The sequence below is a fragment of the Triturus cristatus genome, chromosome 12 (genome assembly GCF_964204655.1).
Source record: "Triturus cristatus chromosome 12, aTriCri1.1, whole genome shotgun sequence".
Lineage (NCBI taxonomy): Eukaryota > Metazoa > Chordata > Amphibia > Caudata > Salamandridae > Triturus > Triturus cristatus.
This window is the reverse complement of record NC_140595.1, coordinates 302,555,661-302,582,941: the sequence shown is the minus strand read 5'-3', so window position 1 is coordinate 302,582,941 and position 27,281 is coordinate 302,555,661. Positions and strand designations below refer to the sequence as shown.

At 46.2% G+C, this 27,281-nt stretch overlaps 1 protein-coding gene across 7 annotated transcripts in view; it reads right to left on the bottom strand.

Annotated features, from left to right (window-relative positions):
• Positions 1-27,281, bottom strand: part of LOC146775930 (receptor-interacting serine/threonine-protein kinase 2-like) — a 765,942-nt gene that overhangs the window by 354,266 nt on the left and 384,395 nt on the right. For all 7 annotated transcript variants that reach the window (XR_014972009.1, XR_014972010.1, XM_085637723.1 and 4 more), the window contains one exon: positions 22,963-23,128. Coding sequence is in view for 5 of the 7 variants with exons in the window: in XM_085637725.1 (XP_085493851.1) it covers positions 22,963-23,128 (166 nt within the window). In the remaining 2 variants the exon portion in view is untranslated. The remainder of the gene's footprint in view (positions 1-22,962; positions 23,129-27,281) is intronic.

Below are 27,281 nucleotides of genomic sequence, written 5' to 3'. Positions count from 1 at the left end.
CTAATAACTTCTTGTATCTGGGGATTTTATTTGACAAGGATGGCACTTGGAAACACGCCATTAAGACTGGGGCATTATTATTTATAAGCGCCTGTATGGCTCTACAAAAATTTGCCACCAGATTAGGTTCAAACCCCCCTCGAGAGAAGCTCACAATTTATAAAGCTAAATGTGTCAGTAAAACACTAGAAGGTGTCAGGCAAATTGTACGGCATTACAAATTGCGGAAAACGAGTTTCTGAGGTATTTGCTTGCCACACCTAAATGTGGTCCCACGTTCGTGTGCCATGCAGCGCTGGGAGTACAGTTTCTCACTGATTTACTTAAGATACAACCTATTCTACTGTGGCACAAAGTCTGGACATCTTAATATATAGCCCTAAACTGCTCTATCATAGAGGATTGTTTGAAATCAACCCTATACACAAGCATGCCATGGTTGACATATATACAGCGTTTTTGTCAGGATCTGGGGCATCCAGACTATTTTACCAACTCTGAATCCTTAGTAGAAATTAGTTTAAAAGATTTAAAAACCGATTGTATAATGCACTTAGAGAATATAAGGTTATCTACCCAATTTTTAAAGCCCTCTGTTTTAAGGAATCAGTTTACCGTAACTAGCTATGATATGCAGTAATACCGGAGAGTTTTCTCGAATCAAAAGCATAGATAGATTTTGACATGCTTCAGAATGGACACTGCATGGTTAGCTTCCCCGAACCTAATGACTGGTCTTCAAATCTATGTAAATGCCTTTGTGATTGTACCTTGACACAGAGTACAATGCATTTTGTACTCTTTTGTAAATTTTACAAAAAGTGGAGGAAACACTAAATTTTAAGCCTTCTAAAGCCCTTACTGTTCACCCAATGCCGTCCAGGGTATCTTTTTTACAGCCTTTGCCCACCATTGATATTTATATAAGAATGTCATCCTTTTCATTGAGTGTCTTTTATGCCGGGAAAAACATTTTTAATATGATGACAAAGAATTCTGTATGACAATGGACAGGGATCAAATTATATGAGTTGATAAATCATCTGTCTCTTCATATGGGAAATTTCAAAATGTGTAACAATACAAGAGAGTAGAATAGGAATGTATGGCGGACCCAGTTTTGAGGTTTTTACTCTCCTGTTCACATATCTTCGATTGCATGTATTGAATTTTAGTGGGGGTGAGCAAAATGAGGTACTGATGAATATGTAACCGGATTTGAAATTAAATTGTTTTATAATATGGATTTTTAATGAAATGGGACTTTTGTTGTATTGTATTTTACATGCATCTTGTTTTGATGTGCTTTTATGGTCTAATTTATTTAAAATCGAATAAAGTTGATGAATTGAATTGAATTGACCGGTTGGTAATTTTACCAAATTGGTTTCTATCAGGATCCATGTCAGTGCTCATCTGTGTGTGCTGGTCAAAGGTGGAGACATAATCCTCTGAACTTCAAAGGCACTAGAGTTCTCTGCTGCAAAGGAGATTAAAGGTGAATGCAGAATGTGGGCACTAGCTGGATTGAGCCATTCTGGTTGTGACATCTACGTAAAGAATATAATAGGAACTAATATAGTCTACATTTCAAAGGATACCACAGGACTCTCTCGAGATTTTCAGTGGAGGTGGAAATCTTGATCCACTGAGTAAGTTCCTAATTTGTCATGACATTCCTTGCTATGCAATCGATTAAATAGTTACTGCAGCTGAAACCCTTTTTGCCAGGAGTAAGTGAAACAGGATTTGGTATACAAATGGATACTAGCCATTTTATAGAAGTATTTAAACTATTATCTGAACGCTGTGCTGAAGACATCTTATCTTGGATTATGAATACTCTACTGGAGAGATCATGTTATGTGAACTCTATTGTGGAATCATCTAGTTTGGATTACAAACTGTATAGTAGAGTGATCTTGTTTATAATTATGAACTCAATACCAGAGTCTTATTAGTGTGCACACAAACTATACATTGAAGCCATCTTTTTTATATTTAGGACATCTATACTAGAGTCCTCCTTTTAGAATTAGAAACCTGATCGTAGAGACTTAGTTTACTTCACTTGATTTGCATATATTGTTTTAGTATTACCAGTGATGGGGAAGTGAAGGCAATTTCCGGAAGTTAAACGCATAATATTAATGTGTATTTGTTATGTTGCAGATGAAGAATTATGTGCGTTAAGGAATATTCAACTCGCAGATTTAACTTCTAACCTGGTGATGGTACTTATTGTACTCAAATGTGTATACCTTTCATTGTTTATTTTGACAGATTAAACATAATAGTTCATCGACAGGTACAAACTTAAAACTCATCCTACAAAATTCTATCACACAAAATATAAAATACGTTGACAAAATAAAACGTATACTATAAATGAGCAACAAGTTAAAACAAATTCAAGCTCAACAAAAAAAAGTCATCCATATAAAATTACTAAACATTTCATAAAAAGTATTTATTCATAGTGCTATTAAGAAAAAAATACAGTAAGCCAATATCATCTTGCTAGACAGCCATAATCATCAGCAAAATTGAGACCAAAATAATATAAGTTGTGCTTGCCCGCAAAGCACTAAATTCCATTGCTAACAAGTGAGGTGGCTATTGTTTTGTGTCTAATTAGCCATGCTGCATACAGAAATTTTGAAACTGCAATCGCTTTCACCCCAGTAGAATGACTTTTGCAAATTTAAAGCACATTTACATGGTCCGTCAGATCCTAAAGATGACACATAGACACAAACCACCTAAATCTTGGTTTAGGGTACCTTACACAAAAAATAATAAAATGTTTTTTTGTTCTCATCGGCAAGCCTGCATGCTGGACACCAAATAGTCATCCTGCGAAAATGACTATGTTGAGGTGAAAGTAGCAATGGTCAAAATGCAGAACCCGAATTGCCCAAAAAAGGGATTTTGCATGTGCAGGGCGATTGAAGCCTAAGAATTCTTGACATCTAGGCATATTTTTATGCAAGAGTAAAAACTTTATATGGCTGCCCATGGAACTAGATGACTCACTACAATACCAAATGGTGCCCAGCACCTTGATTTGACCACACCTGCATTGAATGTCGAAATAGAGGCAGGATCATTACAATAACTCCAAATCTCGTAAGGACTCTGACATGAATCAACCAGTGGATTTTCTGAGTACTATGTCAGTTCAAGATATCTATAAGGGTATCTCAATATGGTTGTTGCTCTTAATAGCCCATGTATGAACCAAAAGAATATAGGCCTTAATCCAGCCAGCTCTGGAACACATTTGAGTTCAAGATCTAGCCAAAGGGGTACTAAAGAGGTGCCGCTCTGGAAAAGGAGCATACAGCATTCCTACAGTTGTTAGTCACCGCCAGCTTGTTTTCGGTTGGCTGGATAGGTGTCAACATGGCACATGGTAGCAAGTCCCAGACAGTTAAAATCAGTGAGTTATGGTCACTCTCACCACTACATACCATTACTATGTACCACATAAATCTCCATATCTTGATGTCAAGAAGAATTTAATCATTATGACTGAAGTACATCCCTCTCAAGAACGTTGGAACAGGAGTGGCAGCAGAAGGGGCGGCCACTTAATGCTGTGTGTAAGAGTTAGGTCAACAATTTGGAGGGCAACGCTAAATAGGTGCCTCCTCACAGTGGATGTCAACTCAGAAATACTCAACAATGCATCTTCATTAGAACACAAATCCTGGGTAATGCTATTTGGTTCATAGGTTAAATTCAGGTCACCTGCAACAATGACAAAATCGGACCTGATATGTGAAGCGTGGATCGCATCCACAGAGTGAATAGCTGGAGATTCCTCTGGTCACTGGAACTCCTGTTATAGATGCTAGTTAGAAAGAGGTAATCCTATGGAAGGGGTTATTATCAGCCCTTGGATGTCAGGCTACAAAAAAGACAACTCCATTACAACACAAATCAAAGTAAAATTCAGCCAAACAAGCAAACCACCTGATGGACGCTCTACTGTTGAACTTACAGCAGGGATGCAGTAGCGCTGAAATACATGTCTATAAACATTTTCTAATGCCCATGTGCCTGGAAAAGACTAATCCTTTGTCCGTCAATACATTGACCCCACTCCAAATCCTCTAATTTTGACATAATCCCAGCGACACAATTTAGAATAGTTGTAGTATTTAAGTGCATTGGGAATGGGACAGGCGGTGTCCCTGCTATGTCTATATTGACTAATGAAGGGTCCGCTAAGACAGCTGTGATTGCTGGCAAGTTATTAGCGTATGGGCTAGTCTGGATCCCAGAAATCAATAGAGATTTTAACATCAGCGATCCAGGATGATGGGTAACAATGGATTTGCTAGCAATCAGTTTTGGAAGCTTAATCACCAACTTACAACAATGGGAGGTAGATGGTGCAGAAAAATGTGGGTTTTATGGGCATGAACAAGCCAATCAGTCTCTGGGAAACTACTGAATGCCAAAAAGTGATTTGCTGTGGGAATACAGAAGGGGACACCCTAGGATGATGCACTGGATTCAAAGACTTTGATTGCTGGTGACAATAAAAGTAACACAATAAAAGGGGTTTAATAGTGCCCTGGTTTACCAACATTTGGGCACACTTTAACAACAACCCCTGGGCAATAGTTGGATGCCTTGGTTCTGTTACCTGCGAACCATCACAATATCAGACACAACAGAAAAAGAAAAATCTACATTAGTGATGAGCCAGTGTAGGACCTTGATTTTTAACAGGGTGGGAGATGCAATACTATTTGGGGCCCAGCTCAGGACGTTTGAGCACACTCCAACATATGTACATGCCTCAGGGGGAGGCATGGTCCCTGCTGAGTCAATTTCATAATTACCCCATTCTCCATCGCCCATCCCCTCCCACCCACTGGGCCATCACTGTGCAATCGAAATGGAGTATGTGCATTGTTGAGAATAGGTCTCAGTTCCCCTTCATCGAGAGGCGGGATGGATGTAGAACTAGGGCTACCCACCACATGTTACAATTGGGAGAAGCTACACCTCCAAATCCAGGCTCAACAGTCTGGGAAGGGACAGAAGTGAGAGGGAATACAACTGAATTCAGTTTAGAAAGTTTAGCCTCAATACCTACCCAAAGGTCGTAAATGGATTTTAACTTGGCCTCCAAGATGACAGTTACTTTCCCACACAATACCCTTCTGTGTCTACAAAATGAGCCACACTACATCCAGCAGAATCCTGCTGACCAGCAAGAGAAGGTAACCAATTACTCTTTGGTCTGACAGTTGACTCTTTGTTTTCGCTGAAAGACTCCTAGCTAGTGTGCAAGCAAAGCTGGTTTGCAAGCAGGACATTGATACACAAGGTGCAGACACAGTGACAAAAAGCCCCAGCTGCAGGGAAGCGGACTGATCGCACAGGCGCCTCTGATGATGATGGCAAATAGTTTAATGAAAGGCAAGTAGTTTGGGCTGGTGAATCAGTTGTGAGAGAGAAACGTGGTTCTACAAGTTCAATGTTCTTACTTATTACACCTACAACAAGTTGAAGGAGCCCATAAAGAAAAGTGCTCATTGGTGGTGTAGGTGGGTTGGTTACAGCCTTACACTTTCCCCTTCCTAAAGGACAGAGGCAGCCAAAAACACAAATGGGGAGGGCAAAAAACAAAAAAGCTGGAGTCACAAGTCAGTTGGTGAACAGAAGTTATAATCTTCCTCAGTCCAGGAGTATCACACGTAGAGTGGGACAAGTCAGCTCGGTTCGCCTAAGTGGTGCAAGCACAAAATAAACCACCAACTCTTTCCACCAACTATTGTGTGCACCCTGAGATCAGGATTTCCCTCATTATGCCTAGGAAAATTGTCCTAACCAGGGTGGGTCACGCTGGGATAAGAAAGGCTGAATGGGAACACAGCCCAATCAAAGATGGCTGGCGTAGATACATCCGTAGTCCTCTTTCTAAGGCGAGCAGTCAGTCATGGACCAGCATTGGGGCTGGAGGGGGAATCACTCACAGGTGTGAGGGGGCAGATGTTGCCTCAGGTGAAACAGCCTAGACTGTTGGGGGCAGTCCACAGTGTCCCAGCCCTTCTCAGCTCCTTCAGTGTCTCCGGTGCCTCTGGGCAAAGAACAATATTAGGTTCTTAAACAAGTACCTAATATTTTTACAATTGTGTCAATTTTAGAAATTAATTTGAATAAATGCCTCAAATACTTAAAATCTCAAAACAAATACATATTATTTCCTTATATTAATGTTAAAATGGAAACAATAAATAAAGACAGATCGTAAGCATGTGAAGTAAGAGAGGGAACCCACACGTTTTGATATAAGCCATGCTTGACACCATTTTCAAAGGCAATTGTCATGCCCTAATTGGTCATAACTCTAACTTCCTGGTAGCTGTAGTCTGCTGATTTAAGTCTATCATATACAGACTATATCCAGAAACGTTGTCAAGTTCCCAATAAAATTATTGTTTGCAGATAAAAGAATGCCTGTGTAGCTTCTTTTATTGTACGAAGCAAGTTTCCTAAAGGTCAATAGCATATGTTTACTGTATACAATGCACACCTCAGGGCAAATACATAAAATCTGTATTAAAGATTAATCTGCTGGATTAAAGAATGGGCATGTTGGTTGAAGACGTGCATTCCAGGAGGCCGCAGACTGTTTCAGAGGAAAATAAAAAAAACTAAATCTTAAAAATGTTTTACTGCAACCTCCAGGTTGGAATTAATATACTGCTGTCTGGGCTGAAAGTAGAACTACTGAAGGACCCTGAATGCTTTCAAAAGGACGCATCCACCATGTCCCGCATTGGAAATGAGTCAAGTAATCCTTTTCTGATTACATGTTTCCTACTGGATTTTGACATTTCCAGTAGATCTTCAATTGAAAGTAAATTATGTTCTTTAATTGAAGCGACAAAATCAGTAACTGAAAATGAGGAAGAATCGAAAAATGTATTATGAGATCCTGATAGATTGTGCCCTTCGTCGAATATTATTTTGAGATAGCACATTCACAAAAATAGTTAATTAATTGGGATGAATGAAACAATGTAATAGATGGAAGATAGAGCTCTAAGCGATTATCGAATGAAGGGTCGAAGACTGAATACAGATATCACATTTTGTATAGAAATAGTTTCCAGTTTACCAAGACTCTTTTTATTGAGTGCAAAGGATGCATAGGTCAAATCAGGGACAAGTTTGGCATTCAAGGCTCAAACTGTCGAATTGCTGGACTGCCATATAATTGTGCAAACATTTTTAAGGCTTTAGTTACCATGGATGATTTAGATCAAATGTTTATAAGTGTAGAGGTGTTGTATAGAGTGTAAAGCCTAGATAATAATGGGTATCTACAGAATCAATTAATTGTTGGCCTAGCTCCCAGTTAAGTTTCCTCGTTGTCTTCCCAAATAAAAGGATTTTTGTCTTTGTAATGTTAACTGTTGAGCCGTTTATTTGATTACATTTATTTAAAGCATTCAGCTGATTCTGAACTCCTGTTGGTGTTTGCGAACAAATGGCAAGGTCATCAGCGTAAGTTAAATGACTAATCTGATACTGTTTCTTAAATCCCATACATGCCATGTACCAAATACATTGCTACCAGAGATTAAGCCAAGGTATTCTCATTACATTGTGGTTTACTAATTGTGAGAAATTCAATACTTGGTTCCCCCACAATTATTAATCTAGAATTTCACACCTAGCATTCAAATCACAAAGCAATGCCATCTCAGAAAGAGTCCACTGACAGTTACTATTTTTAGATAAATGCTTACAATTTCTCACTCAGGTCCTAACACTAGACCTTGCGTTTTCACTAGCTTTACCTAAGCAGGGCTACTTAAATACCCAATTCATTGCACCGCAAACAAAATAGTATAGAAAATAAATAAAGAAACTCCAGAAAGTAAAAAACAGAGCAGCCAAATTATTATTAATTCTAAAAAAAAAAAAAAAAAGCATACCAAACTGGCTAACAAAGCTTGAGATGGGCCCCTACTGAAAGTGTCACATTCAGGTAACTTTTAAGGAATTGGGAATGTGGGCTATGACACTGTGCCAGAGCCTGATCAAGAGCTTGTAAAAACATGAACTGTTGCTTAAAAAATGTTTACCTTTGCCTTAGCGAATCCTCCTTTATAAAAAAAAAAAAAAGACAATATCTAACACAGCTATAATCCTGTTTCAACTTGAACGTTATAAAAGTTTTTTCTATTATATAGGGACCAACCTGTTCTTCTTTGCTAGTTATTTCTGTTGGCAATTGAGTTTTGATCAGTTACGGTGAAAAGTATTTTTGTAGCTTTTTTTTTTTTTTTTTTTAAGTGTTTCTATGCACCACATCCAGCATGTAGGCCCTAATTATGTGATGATCAGTAATTAAAAGGGGAGATACTGGGACAGATTTAGTGATTTCAATCAGTTTCTCCCCCAGCCGATCCTCTTACACCACCATTCCCGTGGCCGAAAATCACAAGTTTTCCGCCCTAGAAGGAGAGAACAATTTGTCTGATCCTTTGGCACATTTCAGGGCCATGTCCACAGACAAATTCCACCTCGTGGTGGAAAATGCCCTGAACCTGGTAAAACGAGGAATCTGGCTCTGCTCAACTCAGAATTAGGGACTATGTGTAAAAAAACAAAAGAAGCTGTTTGTTTATATCAGTATTGGGTTGCTTTGGGCTGTAGAACCAATTGATATGATCCTAAGTCCCATATTCTCCTATAGAAGCTAATTATTCCAAGGGGGGCGCTAGAGAGCGCGCGGCCAAGATGGCTGTGCCTGAGTGAAGCTCCCGAGCAACGGAGCCGTTCTCCTTTGGTTCTCCTGCCCGGAGTGTGCTGCGGGGCTGCCAGGGCTGCCTATTCCTGCCAGTGGGGCCCCGGCGCCCGGTGAGACGAACAGTGGCGGCGGGGGCGGCCTCAGCCTGCGTGCCGCCCCCTTGGGGGACCTGACCGGTGAACAGTGCGGAGAGCGCTGGAAGCGGCGTCCGGCCGCGAACATCACCCCACGCCGCGGCCTGCCACGAGGCGGCTGGGCCGCGCGTCGAGGTGCGGACCGTCGGCGGGAGGACTGAGGACCCGCGAGTGACCCCCTGGAGTGACGGTGCGTCTGACACCTGCTAAATCGCCTGCGCTGTGCTGATGACCACATACGCTGTGATCCTGCCAGTCCCAGCACCCCAAGTCAGCAGGAGCCTGCCGCGGTGGACGGTGGTGGAGGACATAGCGGCCGGAGGCACTGGAGGCGGACATGACGCCTGCGCCGCCCAGGGGCCCGGTGAGTGACCTGGTGTGGAGGGCCCCTCTCTGGGTGTGAGGCTGTGGACGGGCCCCTGGCGAGCGCCCGACTGCTGCCCCTTGGGGGCGAAGCGGATCACTGTGGTGGCGGAGGCGACCCTGGCGGCCGCGCTGTGGCCCTACTACTCGCACCGATAGGCCGGGATCGGGATGCGGCATCCGGGGGACTGACCGCTTGCCTGCTGCTGGACGCGGGGGAGTGGCTGCTGCGGACCTGGCGAAGTGCGGCCTGGGGGACCTTGGCTACTGGTTGCCCACAGCTCGCGGCGCACCTCCCCCGCCGGCGGCGCTGCCCTGCGCCCTGACACCCCTGGCGTTGGCCCGACTCGTGGCAGTGGGACTGGACCCCCTTCGATAACGGCGCCTGGTGGTAATTGGAGCCCCGATCGGCCTCGTGCACCACTGAGCCCTCTGAATGCCATCGGCGCAGCAGCTGGCCATGGGGCGGCTTCGGAACAAGCAGGCTGAGACCAGACTGAGGGCGGCGGCCCTGACGCGACGCCGGGGCGCCCTGCTGGGACCGTGGCGCCGCCTGCATCGACCCTGGAGGCCAAAATGGACGCCATGCTGGCAGCGGTCGACCGGCTGGGCAATACGCTGGAACAAACCCGCACCTCACTGGAGTCCCAGATCGACAAAGTCACGGTTGACTTCACCCTGCTCCACGCCGACCATCGCAGGCTGGCGGACACCGTTGCCGGTCACAACCAGGCGCTACAGGACGTGCAGCCGATAGTGCGCAATCACTCTGCCACCTTGCAGGACCTGATCGACCGCGTTAACACCCTTGAGGACCGTGCGGAGGATGCGGAGGGCCGCTCTCGGCGCCAGAACATACGAGTCGTGGGCCTGGTGGAGGGCGAGGAAGGGCGGCGACCAGAGCAGTTTGTTGAGGACTGGTTGCGGGACATCCTGCCCCCCGGAGTGCTCTCCCCGCAGTTTGTGGTGGAACGGGCGCACAGAGTGCCGATGCGGAAGCCTGTCCCTGGAGCCCGGCCGCGTCCTTTCCTGTTTCGCCTCCTCAACTACCGGGACCGGGACGTGATCCTCCGGGAAACGCGGAAGATGGGTGCCCTTACAATAGGGGGGGGCCTGGTGATGTTGTTCCCGGACTACACTGCGACTGTTCAGAAGTGGAGGAGCAACTACCTGGAGGTGAAGCACCGGCTCCGTGAACTGCACATCCAATACTCGCTGCTGTTCCCATCGCGCCTCCGGGTGGTCACGAAAGATGAGACACGATTTTTCGATGCCCCGTCCGATGTCTGGGACTGGCTGGAGGAAACGGGCCAACATGGTGGCCCCCGGCCCGCGGGCCCGGGACCTGTGGTGCGTAGGGAGAAGAGGCTGAGACGGCGGAGACAGAGGGACCGACGTGGTGGGATGGGGCCGAGTCCCCCGGTGGCGCCGAGTCCGGAGAGGATGCGTGTGGAGCGGCTGGAGGCTCTGGAGGCGGTGGCCACTCTGGGGTCTGTGAGCAGCCAGGGGGACGTGGCGGCTCGCATTCACAGTGACACTGAGACTGACCTGTCCTCCTCCCCGTCCATCCTGATTCCAGAAGACCAGGTGTTGCCAGAGGTGACCCCCCAGACAGCCGACATTCTGGGGTGAACTCTTGTTTGATTGCACTGTGTCCACTGCAGGTACCCCGGGGTGTTGGGTGGGTTGCTCCGAACTACTCTTGGGGGGGGGGGGGGGAAGCTTTCTGCCTCTGTTGTCCCCTGGACTGTGACTTTTGGGGCCCTGTATGCTTCCATGAGTGAGCAGGTTGGGGTGCTGCGGGGGTCGCGGGGCTGGAGGGGCAGCGCGGGTCCCCTTGCACACGGGCTGGGGTTTCGGGCTTGTTCTGGTTGCGAGGGAGCGGGGAGATGGCGATCTCTACACACACTCCTCTGGGGAGAGGTTGGGCGATTGGCAGCCCTACAGGCACACGAGGCCCTGACGGGGGTAACATGGGGCTCTTGCAGGCCAAGACCAACGGTATTGCTCTTTAGCCCCTCGTAAACCCATCTCTGATCTGGTAGTTCACAGGCGATTGAGCCTTACATGTTTGGACGAATGCCCGGTTCTGGGGTTCGCCCCTGCGGTTATGGAGTTCCTTTTGTTAACATTATCTTTACTTTTGCCTCTTTACATTCTGCAGTGTTCTGCAGTTCCCTCACACATCATGTTCTTGCAGCAGGCGGTCTGGGTAGCGGTCCTCCTGGTCTTATTTTCCCCCCCTTCCCCCGACCGGCCCGCTTCGGCCGATGGGCCTAGTGTTGTCCGCACTCTACACCGATGGCTGACACTGCAATAGTCACTTGGAACATTAGGGGCATGCACACACCGGCCCGCCGATATTCTGTTTTTGCCTATCTCCAGAGGCACAAGATAGGGGTGGCCCTTCTCCAAGAGACGCACATGACACGGCCGGAACTGGACAGGCTGCGCGCCCGGTGGAGAGGACAGCTTTTCGGGACCACATATTCCGCGCATGCTCGGGGTACACTGGTTTGGGTACGGGCAGGCACACCCTTCACATGCTCCGAGATGGTGCTTGACCCTGCTGGTCGATACACTCTGGTGCGGGGGCGGCTCAACGGGCACCCTGTGCTCCTAGGATCTGTCTATGCCCCGAACGTTGACCAACCGTCGTTCCTTGATCGCCTCTCGGTGGCCTTGACCCCGTATGTGGGTCTTCCCTGGTTGCTAGGTGGGGACTTTAATGCCGTGCTGGACACGAGCCTTGATAGATCCTACCCGCCACTCCGTAGCACACAGGCAGTCTCGAACGCGAGGAACCTTACTGATTGGTTGTCGCGGTGGGCCCTTCATGACGTCTGGCGCATCTTACATCCCACTGACCGGCTCTATTCATATTATTCTGCGGTACATGATCTTCACGTCCGCCTCGACAGGGTGGTGAGCTCTCCGTCGCTGGACCCTTTGATAATCCAGGCGGATTACCTGGGCCGGACTCATTCTGACCACAATCCTCTTAGACTGCGTCTCTGCTGGGACCCGGGGAGACCCCCCCATTCCCACTTGGCGCTTGCAACCGGCTGCTCTTGAGGACGCGGAGTTCCGGGCCTCGCTCGGCACAGCGGTCGAACAGTTATTTGACCTCAATGAGGGCACGGCGGAGAGCACGTTGACAGAGTGGGACGCGCACAAATCGGCCATGCGGGGACACTGCCTGGGGGCGACAGGGAATATCCGTAAGCAGCTTATGTTGCTACTCACCGCCCTGGAAACTCGGCTACTGGCATGCGAACGTCATGGCGAGGGTGGTGGACGTGACTCGACTAGGCTGGCCCGGCTCCGGGCACGCCATGCTGAGCTGTTGGAGAGGTTGCGCTGCCACAACTACGCTGCCCATTCGGCACGGGTCCACGCCACATCGGACAGGGCGGGGCGATTGCTGGCCTGGCTGATCTGACAGGAATCGGGCTATGCGCCAATAGCCTCCATCCGCGGGTTGGACGGTACGCTGGTGCACACGCAGCGGGAGATCCACCAGATACTCACGGCACACTACAAAGACCTGTACACCTCAGTGGGGCGCCGGCAGGCACAGGATCTTGACCTGTTTCTGGGGGCCGCCGGCCTCCCCACAATTCCGGATGCCCACCAGGAAACACTGGAGGGTCCCCTCACTCTGGAGGAGATAGGGGACGCGGTGGCCTCACTGGCCTCTGGCAGGGCGCCTGGGCCGGATGGCCTCCCGGCAGAATACTACAAAGCATATCGGGAGTCTCTGGTGCCCCGTCTGCATGCGTTATATCTCAGCCCTTGAGGAGGCCACCCTGCCCGCCTCCATGAGGGAGGCCTACCTGATCTCTTTACCCAAGCCGGGGCGTGATCCTACTAATCTCGGGTCCTATCGCCCCCTTGCCCTCCTCAACACCGATTACAAGATCCTGGCCAAGGTCCTAGCGGAGCGGCTGGCCCCCACTGTGTCTGTGCTGGTGCACAGGGACCAGAATGGGTTCGTGCCGAAGCGCAGCACTTCGCTTAATCTCCGCCGGTTCTTCCGTGTTGCCGCACACGGTGCACAGCATTGGCCACGGGCGGGCTGTCTAGTGTTAGACCTCGAAAAAGCCTTCGATTGCCTGGAGTGGGGCTATCTGGTGGCAGCACTATCGCATTACGGACTAGGCCTTGGGTTTCTGCAAATGGCTGCGCTCCTCTACAAGAACCCTGTGGTCCGGGTGAGAACTGGCCCGTATATTTCCGAGGCCATCTCGGTTGGCCGAGGTACCAGGCAGGGGTGCCCCCTCTCACCCCTCCTTTTTGCGCTTGCCATAGAGCCCTTAGCGGCCACCCTGCGGAGGGTGTTGACGGACGGCATTCCAATGGGCGACACCACCCAACAGGTCTCCTTATACGCAGACGACCTCTTGATCTTCGTGCGGGACGTGGCGAATATTTCAGGGGACCTTGAGCGGGTTCTCACGGAATTTGCAACGCTTTCCGGGTTAAGGGTGAACGCAGCCAAATCGTGTCTCTACCCGTTCTGTGATGATGCGCTGGATCCCCGGTTTCAGTTGGGGGGTGTGTCTGTCCGGTGGCAGCCGGACACCTTCCGTTACCTGGGCATCCAGGTGTATCGGCGACCAGCTGACTTGGTGGAGGGTAACTTGGGCAGGGCGGTGACGGCGATCAGGGCCCAGATGCACTTCTGGGGCACCCTCCCCCTTGCGGTCACGGGCCGCATTGCACTGGTCAAAATGGTAGCCCTGCCCAGACTCCTCTACTATTTTGCTAATCTGCCGACCTACATTCCAGCGTCCTTCTTCGCCGCCTTGGAGCGCTCCCTTCGGGATTTTGTATGGGGCAACGCACGCCACAGAGTGGCGCTCTCTAAGCTGTACCTCCCCACGGGTCAGGGGGGACTCGCGATGCCCTGCTTTGCGCACTATTACCTAGCAGCACAGCTGCAATGGGTGGCCAGGTGGTTGGCCGACAGGGAGAGGGATGACACGGCATCCATGGAGCCACCACTCCCCCTGACGGATATTGTCGCGTTGTTCCACCCGACGGCCAGAGTGGTCAAGCCGGGCCCCCTTCTAGTGGCGGTGGCCTGTAGGTGCTATCGGCGTGCCCTCTACTTGACTCGGTCGCATACCCCATACGCCCCTGCCATACCGATTGAGGGTTCACCTAGCGGTCGAGGGATATTGCGCTCGACGGAGCTTGCGGACTGGCACGCGGCGGACATCTGTACGCTGGGGGACCTCTACTACGATGGTGCGCTTATACCGTTCGCTCAACTGGCGGAGGAGACGGGGTTAGCGGCCGGTCAGTTCCTCCGTCACCGGTCGCTAATCGCGACGCTGACGAGTCGGTGAGGTGCTCTTCAGGAGGAACCGGCACAACATCTCATGATGCAGTACCTCCATTTCATGGGTCGGGGCAGTCAAATGATTCGTTGGTTCGCGGCCTCCTTGCGCACGCAGGTGGCGACGGACCGGTCTCCGTTGCGGGGTAAATGGGAAGTGGATCTGGACCGCCCCATGACCGACAAGGAATGGAGGGATACGCTATGGGGGCCCACACGGGTCCCCAGGAACCTGCGGTTTCGCCAAATCCAGTACTTCATACTGCACAGAGCATATCTCACTCCCGACTCCATCAATCGCTATTTCCACCGGGCGGACGCTGAATGCCCACGCTGCAAGGCTCTGGATGCTGGACTGGTGCACATGTTATGGAGCTGTCCAGCGCTCGACTCATACTGGCGGACGGTGCACGGAGCGTTATGTACTTGCGTCGGTCCGCTGGCGCGGCGGGACTGGCCGGCCTGTCTGTTACACTTGTTTCGTAGAACTCCCCCCACGAAGGTTGCCTGTCGTTTCCTTGACCTGGGCCTAATTGTGGCGAAGCGGTTAATCACTAAGCGCTGGAAGGCGGCTGAGCCCCCCCGGGCGCAGGCGTGGCGGAGTTCCCTGCTGGTGTGGGCGGGGGCGGAGGGTACGGCTCTCTTGCGGGAGGAAACGTTAGGCCTCAGACGCACACCCATAGCGAATCAATGGGACGTACACTTACAGGCCCTGATGCAGCTGGATGGGGATGCCCTGGGACTCTGTGGGACACATACTGCGGAGCCACTTCCTGGAGGGGAGGCGAGACTGGGAGACCCACTCTGGGGATTGGCGGGGAGGTCTTAGCCGAGCCGGGCGGATGTGCGGACAATGACAATTGCCCTTAATGGAACGATATGTAACGGGGCATGGGGTGCCGGGCCGGGGGAGGGGGTTGACTGGGGGGAGGTATCCTGAGGGTCGTGTGGTCAAAGATCGAACCTGCTGCTGTTGTTCTGTTGGGCTTCTGTTGTTTAACCTGTTTTTCCCCTTTTTGTTGTTCCATGAATCTGTTTACCTGCGGGCGGTGGCCCTGACACTTATCAGTTTGCATTACTCCACACATCGTAGTGGCGATAGATCCTGTGGTTCACCGCATTCACAATTGGCGGAGACTCCTCCGAGTACCAGACTCATTGCCTGTGAGATGTTCCATTTATGATTTATGCTGTGTCTATATTAACAAAATGCTAATAAACAGATTTTATAATAATAGAAGCTAATTATTCCAAACAAAATGGGTGATTGGAGGACCAAGTTCCACAAGAGTGGTAATGTCACCATTTCCTGTAGGTGACGATCTCAGCTGTAGATGGATTCAATTTCAGATTGTTCATTAGCATCCATTGATTCACCACTTTTGAGTACTGGTCTAGGCCAAGAGTCTAAATATGAGTAGTTATGTTAAGTGCTGTGATAAGGTCCAGTAATAGGCAGTGATCAACATTGAAGAGTAGAGGAGGAGGATGGAATCTTAGCCACACTATAGCCCATGAGAATGGGAGTTGACATGTACAGTGGGAGCAAGATGATACTTGATCTGTCAGAGAAAAAGAGAAGAGGAGAGCGATACTATCATGCAGGTATCGTCTACGGTAAGGTGGGTTGGAGGAATGTATCAAAAGCGACGGACTGTTCCAGAAATAATGTAGCGGCATCTCCATTTTGTTGACTCTCATCTTCATGTGTTTCCAGATGGAGATCAGGGCAGCTTTGTTTCCTTTGTCACAGCCTCTGCCACAGTGGAACACAGTTCCATCACATGGGTTAGGGATGATTTCTTGAAGGTAGACAAGTTCTACTATTTTTCAGTAAAAGCCTTTTTGTGTTTAGTGGTCTGACAAAGGCTGACAGACAACTTAATTCTGTGGTATTGGCTTCGGTAGTCACTTGGCTTGAGTAACATGGCAGTTTGCAAAGGCATCACAGCTTGAGTGCGCAATATTTTATTGTGGTGCATTCTGGGTTGTAGGCCTCAAAGAGGACATTGTGGTGTTCCTGAGATAAGCATCTTGCTTTGACCATTTAAAATGAGTAGTAAAGGCTTGATGTATTTTTCATGACAGATTTGTAAATACTACAGTGGTGCTGGAAGTGGAGTTTGTCAGTAGCATACTTCAATTTATTACATTTCTGTACCAAGATTCAGCTAAATGCTCTCAGTGCCTTTAAATCTGAGTGATTCTGCAATGTAGAGGCATTGAAATCTTTGATTAGCTATTGATAGAAATGGTTCATCTTTCTGTAAAATGTTTTGCCAGTCTTTGTTATTGTGGTAGTGGTACTGGTGGTTAGTTTGATGTTAAAGGAGATGATGAACGCACCATATGCTGGGGAGATTTCCAATCACTGTCATGAGTCCTGGTGGGCAGAAACTTGCATCTGGGGTATTTAACTGACCTGGTGGTGCACTGAAAACTTGTCAAAAAAAATCAGAATCTATTGGTATGATGGTTGAATCTTGTTTGGGTGATATTTAATTGGCTAAATCAGATGCTCAACTAACCTGCCCAATTGATAGGATGAAAAGAGCCGAGAACTACAGGCCAATTAGCCTGATAGACGTACAACACAAAATGTATGCCAGGCAGCTACTGAACAGGCTCAACAATTAGATAGAGACTAATAGCATACTGACCCCATATCAGGCAGGATTCAGGCCCGATGCTAGCACAACAGACCAGGTTTTTAGACTCTTGTGTATTATTTGGAAATCTGTTCAAATCAGGAAGGGGCACATCTATGTGGCATTTGTCGATCCGAGAGCAGCTTTTGACCTCGTACCCAGAAGTTTACTATGGGAGTCACTTGAAAAACAAGGTGCCCACATAATGGTAATTATGCTAGAGTTCACTAGAGTATGAATGGGGAACTTACGAAGCCAATCCCAATAGAGAGAGGACTGAGACAGGGTTGCGTACTTGGTGCCACCCTGTTTTCCCTCTATATTAACAAGGTGGTAGATTATTTACAAGATCATGCAAATGACCCACCAAAGCTAAATGGGAGTTTGGTACCGGCGTTGCTCTTTGCAGACAACACTATTCTGATATCACAGACCATGAAGGGGCTACAAAATATGCTGAATTGTTTTAATAGATATTGGATAGAAAAGGGCTAGAAATAAATGCAAATAAAACCAAGAACATGGCCATTAACCCACAAAAGGGCTTAAAAAAAAACCTTGTGCTGAGTAACCAGAGAAGAGAATATGCCACTAATTTTACTTACTTGGGTATACTACTGGACACAAAATTAGCCTGGAATCAGCAAATTAGCCACTCAGCTTTAATGTTAGCCCAAGGCTTGGCGGCAAACTTCAATAAACATAGCTCAGCTACAAGTAAATCTGTGACACCAGCACTTGAGATATACATATGTAAGGTCCAGTCAGCAGCATTGTATGGATCAGAGTTAAGGGATACAAGTGATACTAAACAACTGATAATTGGGGAAAATAAATTTGCAAGGATAGTACTGAGGTTACCCCAATCAGCGCCACTTGTCCCAGTATTCCAAGACCTAAACCTGAAGCGTATAGGGCATCTTGCAACCCTACGCCCATTGCTCTACTGGATACGGCTATGGACAACGCCGGAACCACTAGTATATAGAGAAGGTGCCCGCGAACTATTGGCTATTGACACATGTCTTACCTTCCCATGGTTAAGATTTGTCCGGAAATGGCTTATAGAACTAGGTCTTGAATTGTACTGGACCAACCCACACAGTTTAATGTCAAGCTGTAGAGGCAACCTGAAGGGTATTTACTGGCAATACATATTGAATGTACTCCATTGCGATCCAAGATTAGGAAGGTTAACAACTGATTTCCTTACTATTAAGCCAAGCCCGAATCAAGAGTATTTCCTTGATCAGGTACAACCGTATTTAGCAAGAATTTTGTACCTAAAGCTAAGATACAACATACTACAGAATAAGAGTTACCCAGTAAATTGGGGGGGGGGGGGGGGCAAGGAAGATCGCTCCTGTATTCTATGCACTAGACACACTTTAGGGTCTACAAATAACAGTGAAAATGTTGCACATGTTCTGTTTTTCTGCCCAGCATATGACAGGGCAAGGAGCAAATGGATTTGACCACTATGTAACTCGCTGGGATTAAGAAAGCACCAGGAGGCACTGAGGGTATTGACAACAAGCACCCTACCTCACGTTATATTTGCATCATCTAGATACCTGTTTATAGTGGGTCTAATAAGGAAGCGAATGGGGATAAAACTGTGATGTAAGAAAGTTTAAGATATCTGTGACTGTGGGACCCACCTTGGATTGGACAAATAACTAGACATGTACCCTTTTTATATACTTCAAAAAACCTTTTAATTGGATGAAATTGTTTTATTATAATCGTCTGATCTTTTTATGGAAATCATGTAACATACGGCTGGATATATTTTAGATTATTTTATGAATTATGTATTAATATTAAACCTTTTATGGCCTTTGGCTGAAATAAAGCATTTAAAGATAGGATGAATGAGGAGATATTTACAAGGGATACTGGAGCATAAGTCGTCACAGGAGTGGCAGGGAATAAATTCCAATCTGTAGTAAGAAGGCAAGATGGTTACGCCCGCGAGTATGTGTCTCTACACTCGAGTGACTGAAGTGGATTCAATGCACTGGGTAACTAACCTATAGTCTACAGTTCCCAGTCAGAGCAAGTGTGTAACAGTATGGGATGACGGATCAGAGCCATGCCGTATGCAGTTAAAAGCACTCTGGGAATGGGTTTCTCTAATGGATAAAGAAAGTAAAACATGTAAAAATAACAATAACACCTCTTTAAATATGCTTTAGTAGTGGTTTGTAACCTGAAGAGAAACTCATCGACAGGGGTAATATGAGATAAGGGCATTCTGTGGCACTATGTTTTGTGAATGTACAATGAGTAGTAAGTGTGCCTGCAATAGCACATTACATGGAGGACCCTGGGTTCCATTTTGGGAAGCCCAGGCCTCTTCGGTGAAGAAATTAGGAGGAGAGCAATTCCCCCTCACAGATTTGAGTATTGCTGTATTCCTGTATTCCTGTGAGCTGCGTGGGACACACACTGGAGTGAAAAGGAGACTTTCTTTACACTTCAAAAGACTGCTCTTGGATTTACTGATAGATCACAAGGAAGGCGCATGAACACATCTCGGAAAAGGAGATGGAGCTGATAAGGAAATCATAAAGAGGAGGGGTGGGGGCTGGGATTAACCTCTTGATACACATATCACTGTGATCGACATTCAGGCGCGAAATCTGGCCACTCCCATGAATTGTGTTGTGGGATACTCGGCTTCAAAGACTTGCCTGCTATGACAGACATCCTTTAAGGAGGAAAGAAGAAATAGAGACATGTACCCTTCAAAAGAAGCAGAACCCCAAAATAAAACTTCAAAGACTCAGACTCTAAATCACATCTGGTGTCTATAAAAGGGGAGGTTGAGACCCCGAATTTTGGTCATCTGCCAAGCAGCCAGAAGGGCTGTGTGCTGAAGGGAAGCTCATACAAAACCTCTGCCTGTAACCAGGACAGGGGGCAAAGGCCTGCTGGTCTCCCTGCTGGGTAAGGGGACATCACCCACGACACCAAGATCACCTACCCTGGAGCCTGGATCACCAGCTTCTTACCAGCTTGCCAAGACCAGTCTGCCCTATGGGAAAGAGGAGAACGTTGGTGGGAGCGAGGTCCAGTGGGGATCCCTTCGAGAGGATTCCTTGAGGGAGGAATGAGGCTGTGCACCGATCGGGTCATTGCCTGTGTGTAGTGTCAGCTCAGTGATCCCCGTATGCCAGGAGAGGGCTTTCAGAGACTGAGCCATGAGAAAAGCACCAAATGGGACTAGAAAGACCTGTACTGCTATGATGCGGTGACCCCGTATGCCAGAGGGGACACCCGTAAAGTTACTACTGCCAGAAGCGGCAAGACTCATAACCATCTTGGCGGGGATCTTGCAGCAAGGTAGACTGCATCCATGCTGTCAAGTAAAGGAGCAACCGCGTACGCCAAGAGGGGCTTTTGGTGCCAACATTGCAGAGGGATTTGGTCGCTACCCAAAGGAGAGAGTGAGGCTATGTTGAGTGGGTTGGATCCACACTGTGAAGAAACGGCACCTGACTGACCACTGAGGACTACTGTGGACACCTAGACGATAACGCACTCTTGTTGGGCTCCAGTCAGGAACTGTAGAGGATCACCCCCTCCGGCTGGGTTAAGATAACTTACCGCGTATTCGCAAAGTGGTAGATGCTCTGACAACTGAGAAGGACTCTGGCAGCGCCGCTCAGGAAAGAGAACCCAGCCACTAGTTGCTGCCGTGTGCACTACGAGCAACCCGAAGTGTTTGAACCAAGCAGGACTCGCGGGTCCTCGCACTGAGGGCACCTGCTGCACTGCTGAATTTTTCTAAGCTGCAAAAACGGGTAAGATGTGAACTGGGCCAGTCGGTCCCCAGGGGACTCAACTTGCTACAAAAGATGCTGCAGCACCATAGACACTTTTTTACTAAATTCTGAGTTCAAAAGGAAACTCTTGAGTACAGCCTAATAGTTAGCATTCTTCGGACTCAGCCACCAGTGAATGGAGAATATTACCAGCTTACCTGAAGGACTGTGGGACAGGGATTTGCCCAATAACTACTAGAGCCCTGACCTCAAGGGGGATTATACTGTTGCTGTATACCTTTCCATGTGCAGAGTTAAAAAAAAAAATACTTGGTATAACAGCAAGTATTTGACTGGACATTGATTTATTGTTCATACTGTTTGCACTTTGAGTCATGAGTCGTGTTCACTGACCTGCATCTACATCCACTGCTCGACCAGGGCTATCACTGAGAGTCAAGTGCAGAAGGTGTACTTGATTCAGTTGAACAGAATCCATTGTAGGTTGGGCCCCAGGATATCAGGAGTAAAAGACCGCAACGACCACAGATGGGCCCAGTCACCCATATGCGTCCTGTGGCCCTCTGAAAGGGTTTCTGACAGCTGTCCTCATAATTCTCTCCTCTGCCCTTTTCCATATCACAATAAAGTGGTTGAAGTCTACCTAGGAGCTTTAATGAGGATGCAAGGTCTGATTTAAATCTTGATGGATAGGATACTCCATCACAAATGTGACGAATTTCTTATCTGTCGTATTGCAGGTGCCATATGATATAATGCACTTTTAATACAGCGGACGGGATATCCATCACGTTTCTGACAAAGTATCCCATCCACCAAGATCAAGATTAGGCCCTAAGTCTTTAAAGTTAACCTGCTTATTGAAATCAATAATCATTTTATTGAGAACTGTTTTATTGAGATCCATTACATTGAGTTTAATTAAGAGTTATCATGAGGATGTGGTCTCTAAAGACAACCGTTTTATTGAGATCACTCAAGTTAATTTTCCCTATCCCCTTATGGAGAATCAGGCATGAAACTATCCCAGTGAAAAATAAACAGAGAAGAGTACGGAAAACTTAAAAATGCTTTGCACAGTAACATTTAGAAATGAAAGGCCAATGGAAAAGGTTGATTAAACAAAGTTTCTAAACAAATTATCATAAGCTCACTGCCGAGCAATACCTATTTTTTTCCATTTCCACTAGCCTCCGAGCACAGGACAGCTCTAACTTAATAAAACTTGTTCCCTTCTTAAATGAGGAAGGACTAGAAACAAATAATTATTTGTAAAAGGAGAAAAAAGCAGAAATATGTTGCATTGTAACCACATACCTTGAGTACAAATTCATCTCTAGATCAGTAAATATAATTGTTATGATTTTTTACAAGAATGGGGACAACAACATCTAGAAATATAGCTGAAACTACACATCTATCAAGAAGAAAGACCTCACACAGACACACCACAAAAGCACGCAAGGAACTGCAGCTGGTCTCTTTAGCCCTTCCAATTTTGGTAAATGTGCAGCACACTCACTCCAGCCGAATAGGCCACGTTACAACGCATGCGCTACATCGCATGCCATTACAACGCTGTCATTACAACGACCGCGTTGTTACATCGCATACCATTACAACGCAAGTCATTACAACAACTTGGTGTAGGGTGAGTGCTGGATTTTGGAATAGTATAATTTACTATTCCAACTCCAGTCTGTGCAACAGTAGGGAAGGTGTTGGATTTTAAATCCAACACCTGCTGCCCCCTACAGCAAGTCGCTGTAACGACTTGCATTGTAATGGTATGTGATATAACAACGCGGTCGTTGTAACGACCGCTTTGTAATGGCATGCGATGTATGGCATGTGTTGTAAACAATGTTTCCCACTCCAGCCATCCTCTTCCACCTACTTTTCTGTCACAGTATGTCTGGTCAGCAGCTTCAGAGAGACTTCGGCATCTTGAGGTCGCAAAAAGGCTTTGATGCAAAATCCGCGGCCAGTAGTGATCAGGCGAAACTGTTCCAAACACTCTTGCGGAATTACTGGAAGGGGGGCAGACATTTCTGCTTTTTGGCCTGAAAAGCAAAGAAAAAGTTGTACATGTTAGACCACTAATTGAATGAAAATTCAGTTGGAGATATGGGTGAGAAAACATGGACATTTATATATAGAAGACAGTAACTGGAAGGAAACTTGTGTAGCAAGAATTGTTTTTCAAAGCAATTTTTGCAAAATAAAAATGTATGCCTGTTGAGGCTAATACACTTCACTGCCTTGGAAAATAGCTTTTTGAGATACAAGAATGAAAATCACACTCTCTGTTGATCAGTGACACCAAGTGGAACCAGTTTGGAAGGAGGATGGCATGGAGGTGGACTCACTGAAAAGCATGGAGTAGCAGAAATTACATCATAGCCCCGTTAAACTTCAGAAGACATAAAAGGTTGCTCGCTTACCCTATCGTTAGTCCCTCAACTGCTTTGTATTTGCTGCGGAGGGGCAAGGCGAGGAAATGAAGTACAAACTCCAGCGGCGAAACATGGGTCCTAGATTGCTAATTGCTATTCCTGACTTGGTGTCATGATTCTCGAGGCCACTGGGGCAAGGCAGTTGTAGTGAAAGGCTGAGATAGCAGCTGTTATACCGGACTACTCCTAATGGACATAACAGAGAGGACTGGTACTACTAGATACAAAACATAAACCAGAGCAATTTCCGAAATAGTGTCTGAAAATTGGGGCCATATCATATAAAGTGAACACTGCAAGTGCTAATTTAAGAGACAAGTTTAGGGCTTACTGTTGTTCTAAATAGTTGAAGAATTACAGCAGCACTATACTATCTCACCACTTAAGACAGGTTATATGGTTGCTTGTCTTTGGAACATTAAAGGCACATGCTGCTTTTGGCTATAAATGTAGTAAACGGTTGATCTTAACTTGTGGTAAGAGCATCTTTGGTGGTCCGCGAGGCTAAGTAAGGAGGATCGGCAATGGTTTAACAAATCAAAATAATATTACAATTAATATTTTCAAATTTATAAAGTATATACAAATAAAGAAGGAAAATTGGAAATGTGAAAACTTTTTCTATATTTGATTTTGATATAAACTAGTTATTTCAAGAATTGATTCCAGCAATGATTCAGTAGGGCTCCAAAGAAGTTAAAAGGTTAAGAAACGCTGCAGTTGAGCATTTATTGACATAAGTAAAGTAAACAACATAACAAAATAGCATGCACAAAGCAACATAAATACTTATTAAAACATAACAGACATTGCAGCAATACAACAAAAAAAGACAGCAACACAAAAAACAACAGAAAACTTCACTAACACAACAAGATCCACACAATAAATAAATAAAAACATTTGTCACACATTGCCATTTCCAGAAAACTGCTTTCATAATACAGTGGTAAAAGATGTTTGCACCAAGCACTGCCTTACCTTACCAGCGAGAACATGAAAATGCACAGCAAAAATGTTTGTGATTCTGTCAATGGAATCCAGGTTAGAACCGGCAAAGCAAACAAGCAGATTGTACAGCTTTTGCTGACTGCATTGTTAGACTACATCTGACCGACATTACTGCACATGTTCTAGTAAGATACATTGGTCTTGCACTGTGCTTGGGCCTGCTTGCCTGATGTATTATCAAGACAGTACTTGCTCTGAAAAAGTTCATGTCAATACATATACGAGCGAAACACATGTCAGCTGTAACTAACCACAGATAAGTATTAAGTAACAAGCTGCTTCCTTTGTGAACTATTTGGGGATTATTCATTTAGAAATGAAAGAGGAGAGTTACACATGTCAACCTGCTGCAGTTTTAGGAGTAAGTCTGTACGAGTGTTCTTTTGTACCAACTTAAGTTTTTAGGTTTTCAAAATTACACATAGCAGGATTATACAATGAGGTCATCGGAGAAAAAGAATAACAGGAAGTCAAAGTAAAATAAGGTAAGGTACTATTTTATAGTCATGCTATGTTGCATTCACTGAAAAAGACTACCCTGGAACATTTCAAGACCCAACTCATCAAGGATGCACAAGGGCCACTGTTATCTATTTACAAAATACATTGAAATGTGTGCACATGCCCCCCAATTGCCATTTCCACATCCTAGCCACATTAGGCCTTGGAATCCCATAGATATTCTGATGAAGATCAGTTAACCCAAAGTCATGCACATTTTCTGGAAGATTTCTTATCCACACTGATTTTCATGCAAGAGATATGTGCATTTTACCATGGGCAACAAGCCATATAAGGAGAGGGGGAGTATTCCACAGCCGCAATCTGCCATAAATCACAAACAGGAAGGAGCCTTTTGAACAGGTTAGGCAAAGACCCATGTGCCATCTGACCAGAACAGCACAGAGGACACATCTAAAGCTCTAATCACAAGGGAACCAGGAATGAGTGAGTTATTTATTCACCCTGTTAATTCAGATACCGACGAGTGCAATATTTATGTGGTTCGGTAAATACTTTCTATTCTGAGTTCCTCTAGAGAAGGAGGAATTGCATGTGGAACTGGGATTTTCCACTCCGATTTCTGTATGTATGTAAAGTTACTGAAAGTTTTCTTCAGGGATGTTTGACCTGTTGAAATTTATTAGGGAAAAACTATTGGGGTTCCGTGTTTAACATTAAATTGCTGAATTGTGATTCCATGTAAACAGGAGTGTGCATGTGAATGAAATGTATTACCCAACTTGTAATCAGACCATTGTATTCGCTCCAGTTCAGTAGACATTAAAAAGGTGTGGGCAAAATCAGTGCTGGAGCTCACAGTTTAAAAGATTGTGCCCCAAAGGTCACAGATTCTGGGGCATCTTTAAAATATATGCGACCCACTGTTGCTGTGCCATTTAGCCTACTCTTTCTGCAGGAGAAGGAGGGAAGAAAGGCAGAAGAAGTCAGGCGTGCTGCTGTGGGGTAATGAATCCAATGACTGAGTCTTTATTTGAGGTTTGCATTCTTAAGCAATACATAACACTTCTCTGTGTCTCACAGGTCATTTTACTAGTATGCAGGGCTCTGTATATCAGTGTACACCTCATGTATTCATTAGGCCTGCCTGATAGTATGGCTTCCTGCAAAAACAAGACTTGTGTAATAATGGAAAAAAGACTTTGGCTATTTCCTTGCTTTATTTATTTACCGTGTAAATGATCAAATGTCAACTCAAAAGATCGGTTGCTACCAGGGGCGGCTCCTCCGTAATGGTGGAGTAGCATCGCCCCACTGCCCAGAGCCAGCAGATCATATTAAAATGATAACACAATGTTATTATCATTTTATTTATTGCTGTCTGAACCGCGCAATAGGTATAGGGCAGAGCAGGGCCGGACATGGCAGGGAGAAAAAGTAGTGTGCACTTATAAGTGCGCATGACTGTTTGGCCGGCGGTCTAAGCGTGGCCAAACAGTCATGTGCACTTATGTTTCTCCAATCCAGCTGTGTTGCACAGCCAGGTTGGAGAAAAACCACAGGCTCCAAGAGCACTGTCTGAGCAGCAAACGAGGCCACTCAGACCAATCCTGGTGCTGCTCTCATGCTATGAGAGCAGCGTCTGGATTGGGTGAGGGAGCCTGTGCCCTGAGGCCCATCCACATCCGGGCCGGACAAGAGAAGCAACAAGGCGGTCGGGAGGGTCAACGGGAGCGGAGCGGAAGGCAATTCTTCTTTTATTTTACATTATTACCCAACCCTCCTGCCTCCACATTAGCTTGCCCTACCACCCTAGATATGCAGCGCCCACCACTGCTCGGTACCGGTGGCTGAAAGAACATTAACATCTGAAATGTGCTGCAATGGGGTAAAGTCTAGTGTGACCCCGTCTCTTCACTTATGAAAGCGTTTGTTACCCAGTGAAGAAAAGTTTACTCCAGAGCTAATTCTTAAATAGGGGATCACAGACTCTAGAAGTATTTTCTAAGCACCAGGCATAATATCTAAAATAGGATGTAAGTGTGATGTTAAGGGGGTGGGTTTATAGGATACTTGAGAGGATTTAAACTAAGGGGCTGATACAGAAAGGTAAACAAATGTTTTCGGGCAAGTTTAGGATTGTTTGCTATTCACAAAGATATTTTACTAGTAGTAGGACCGTCCTATCTCTTTATGTGTATAGAATCTGCAGTTGTAAAGATACTACTAATAAAAGGCCTTTGTGAGTAGCAAACAATCCTAAACTTACACAAAAGTGTAGGTTTAC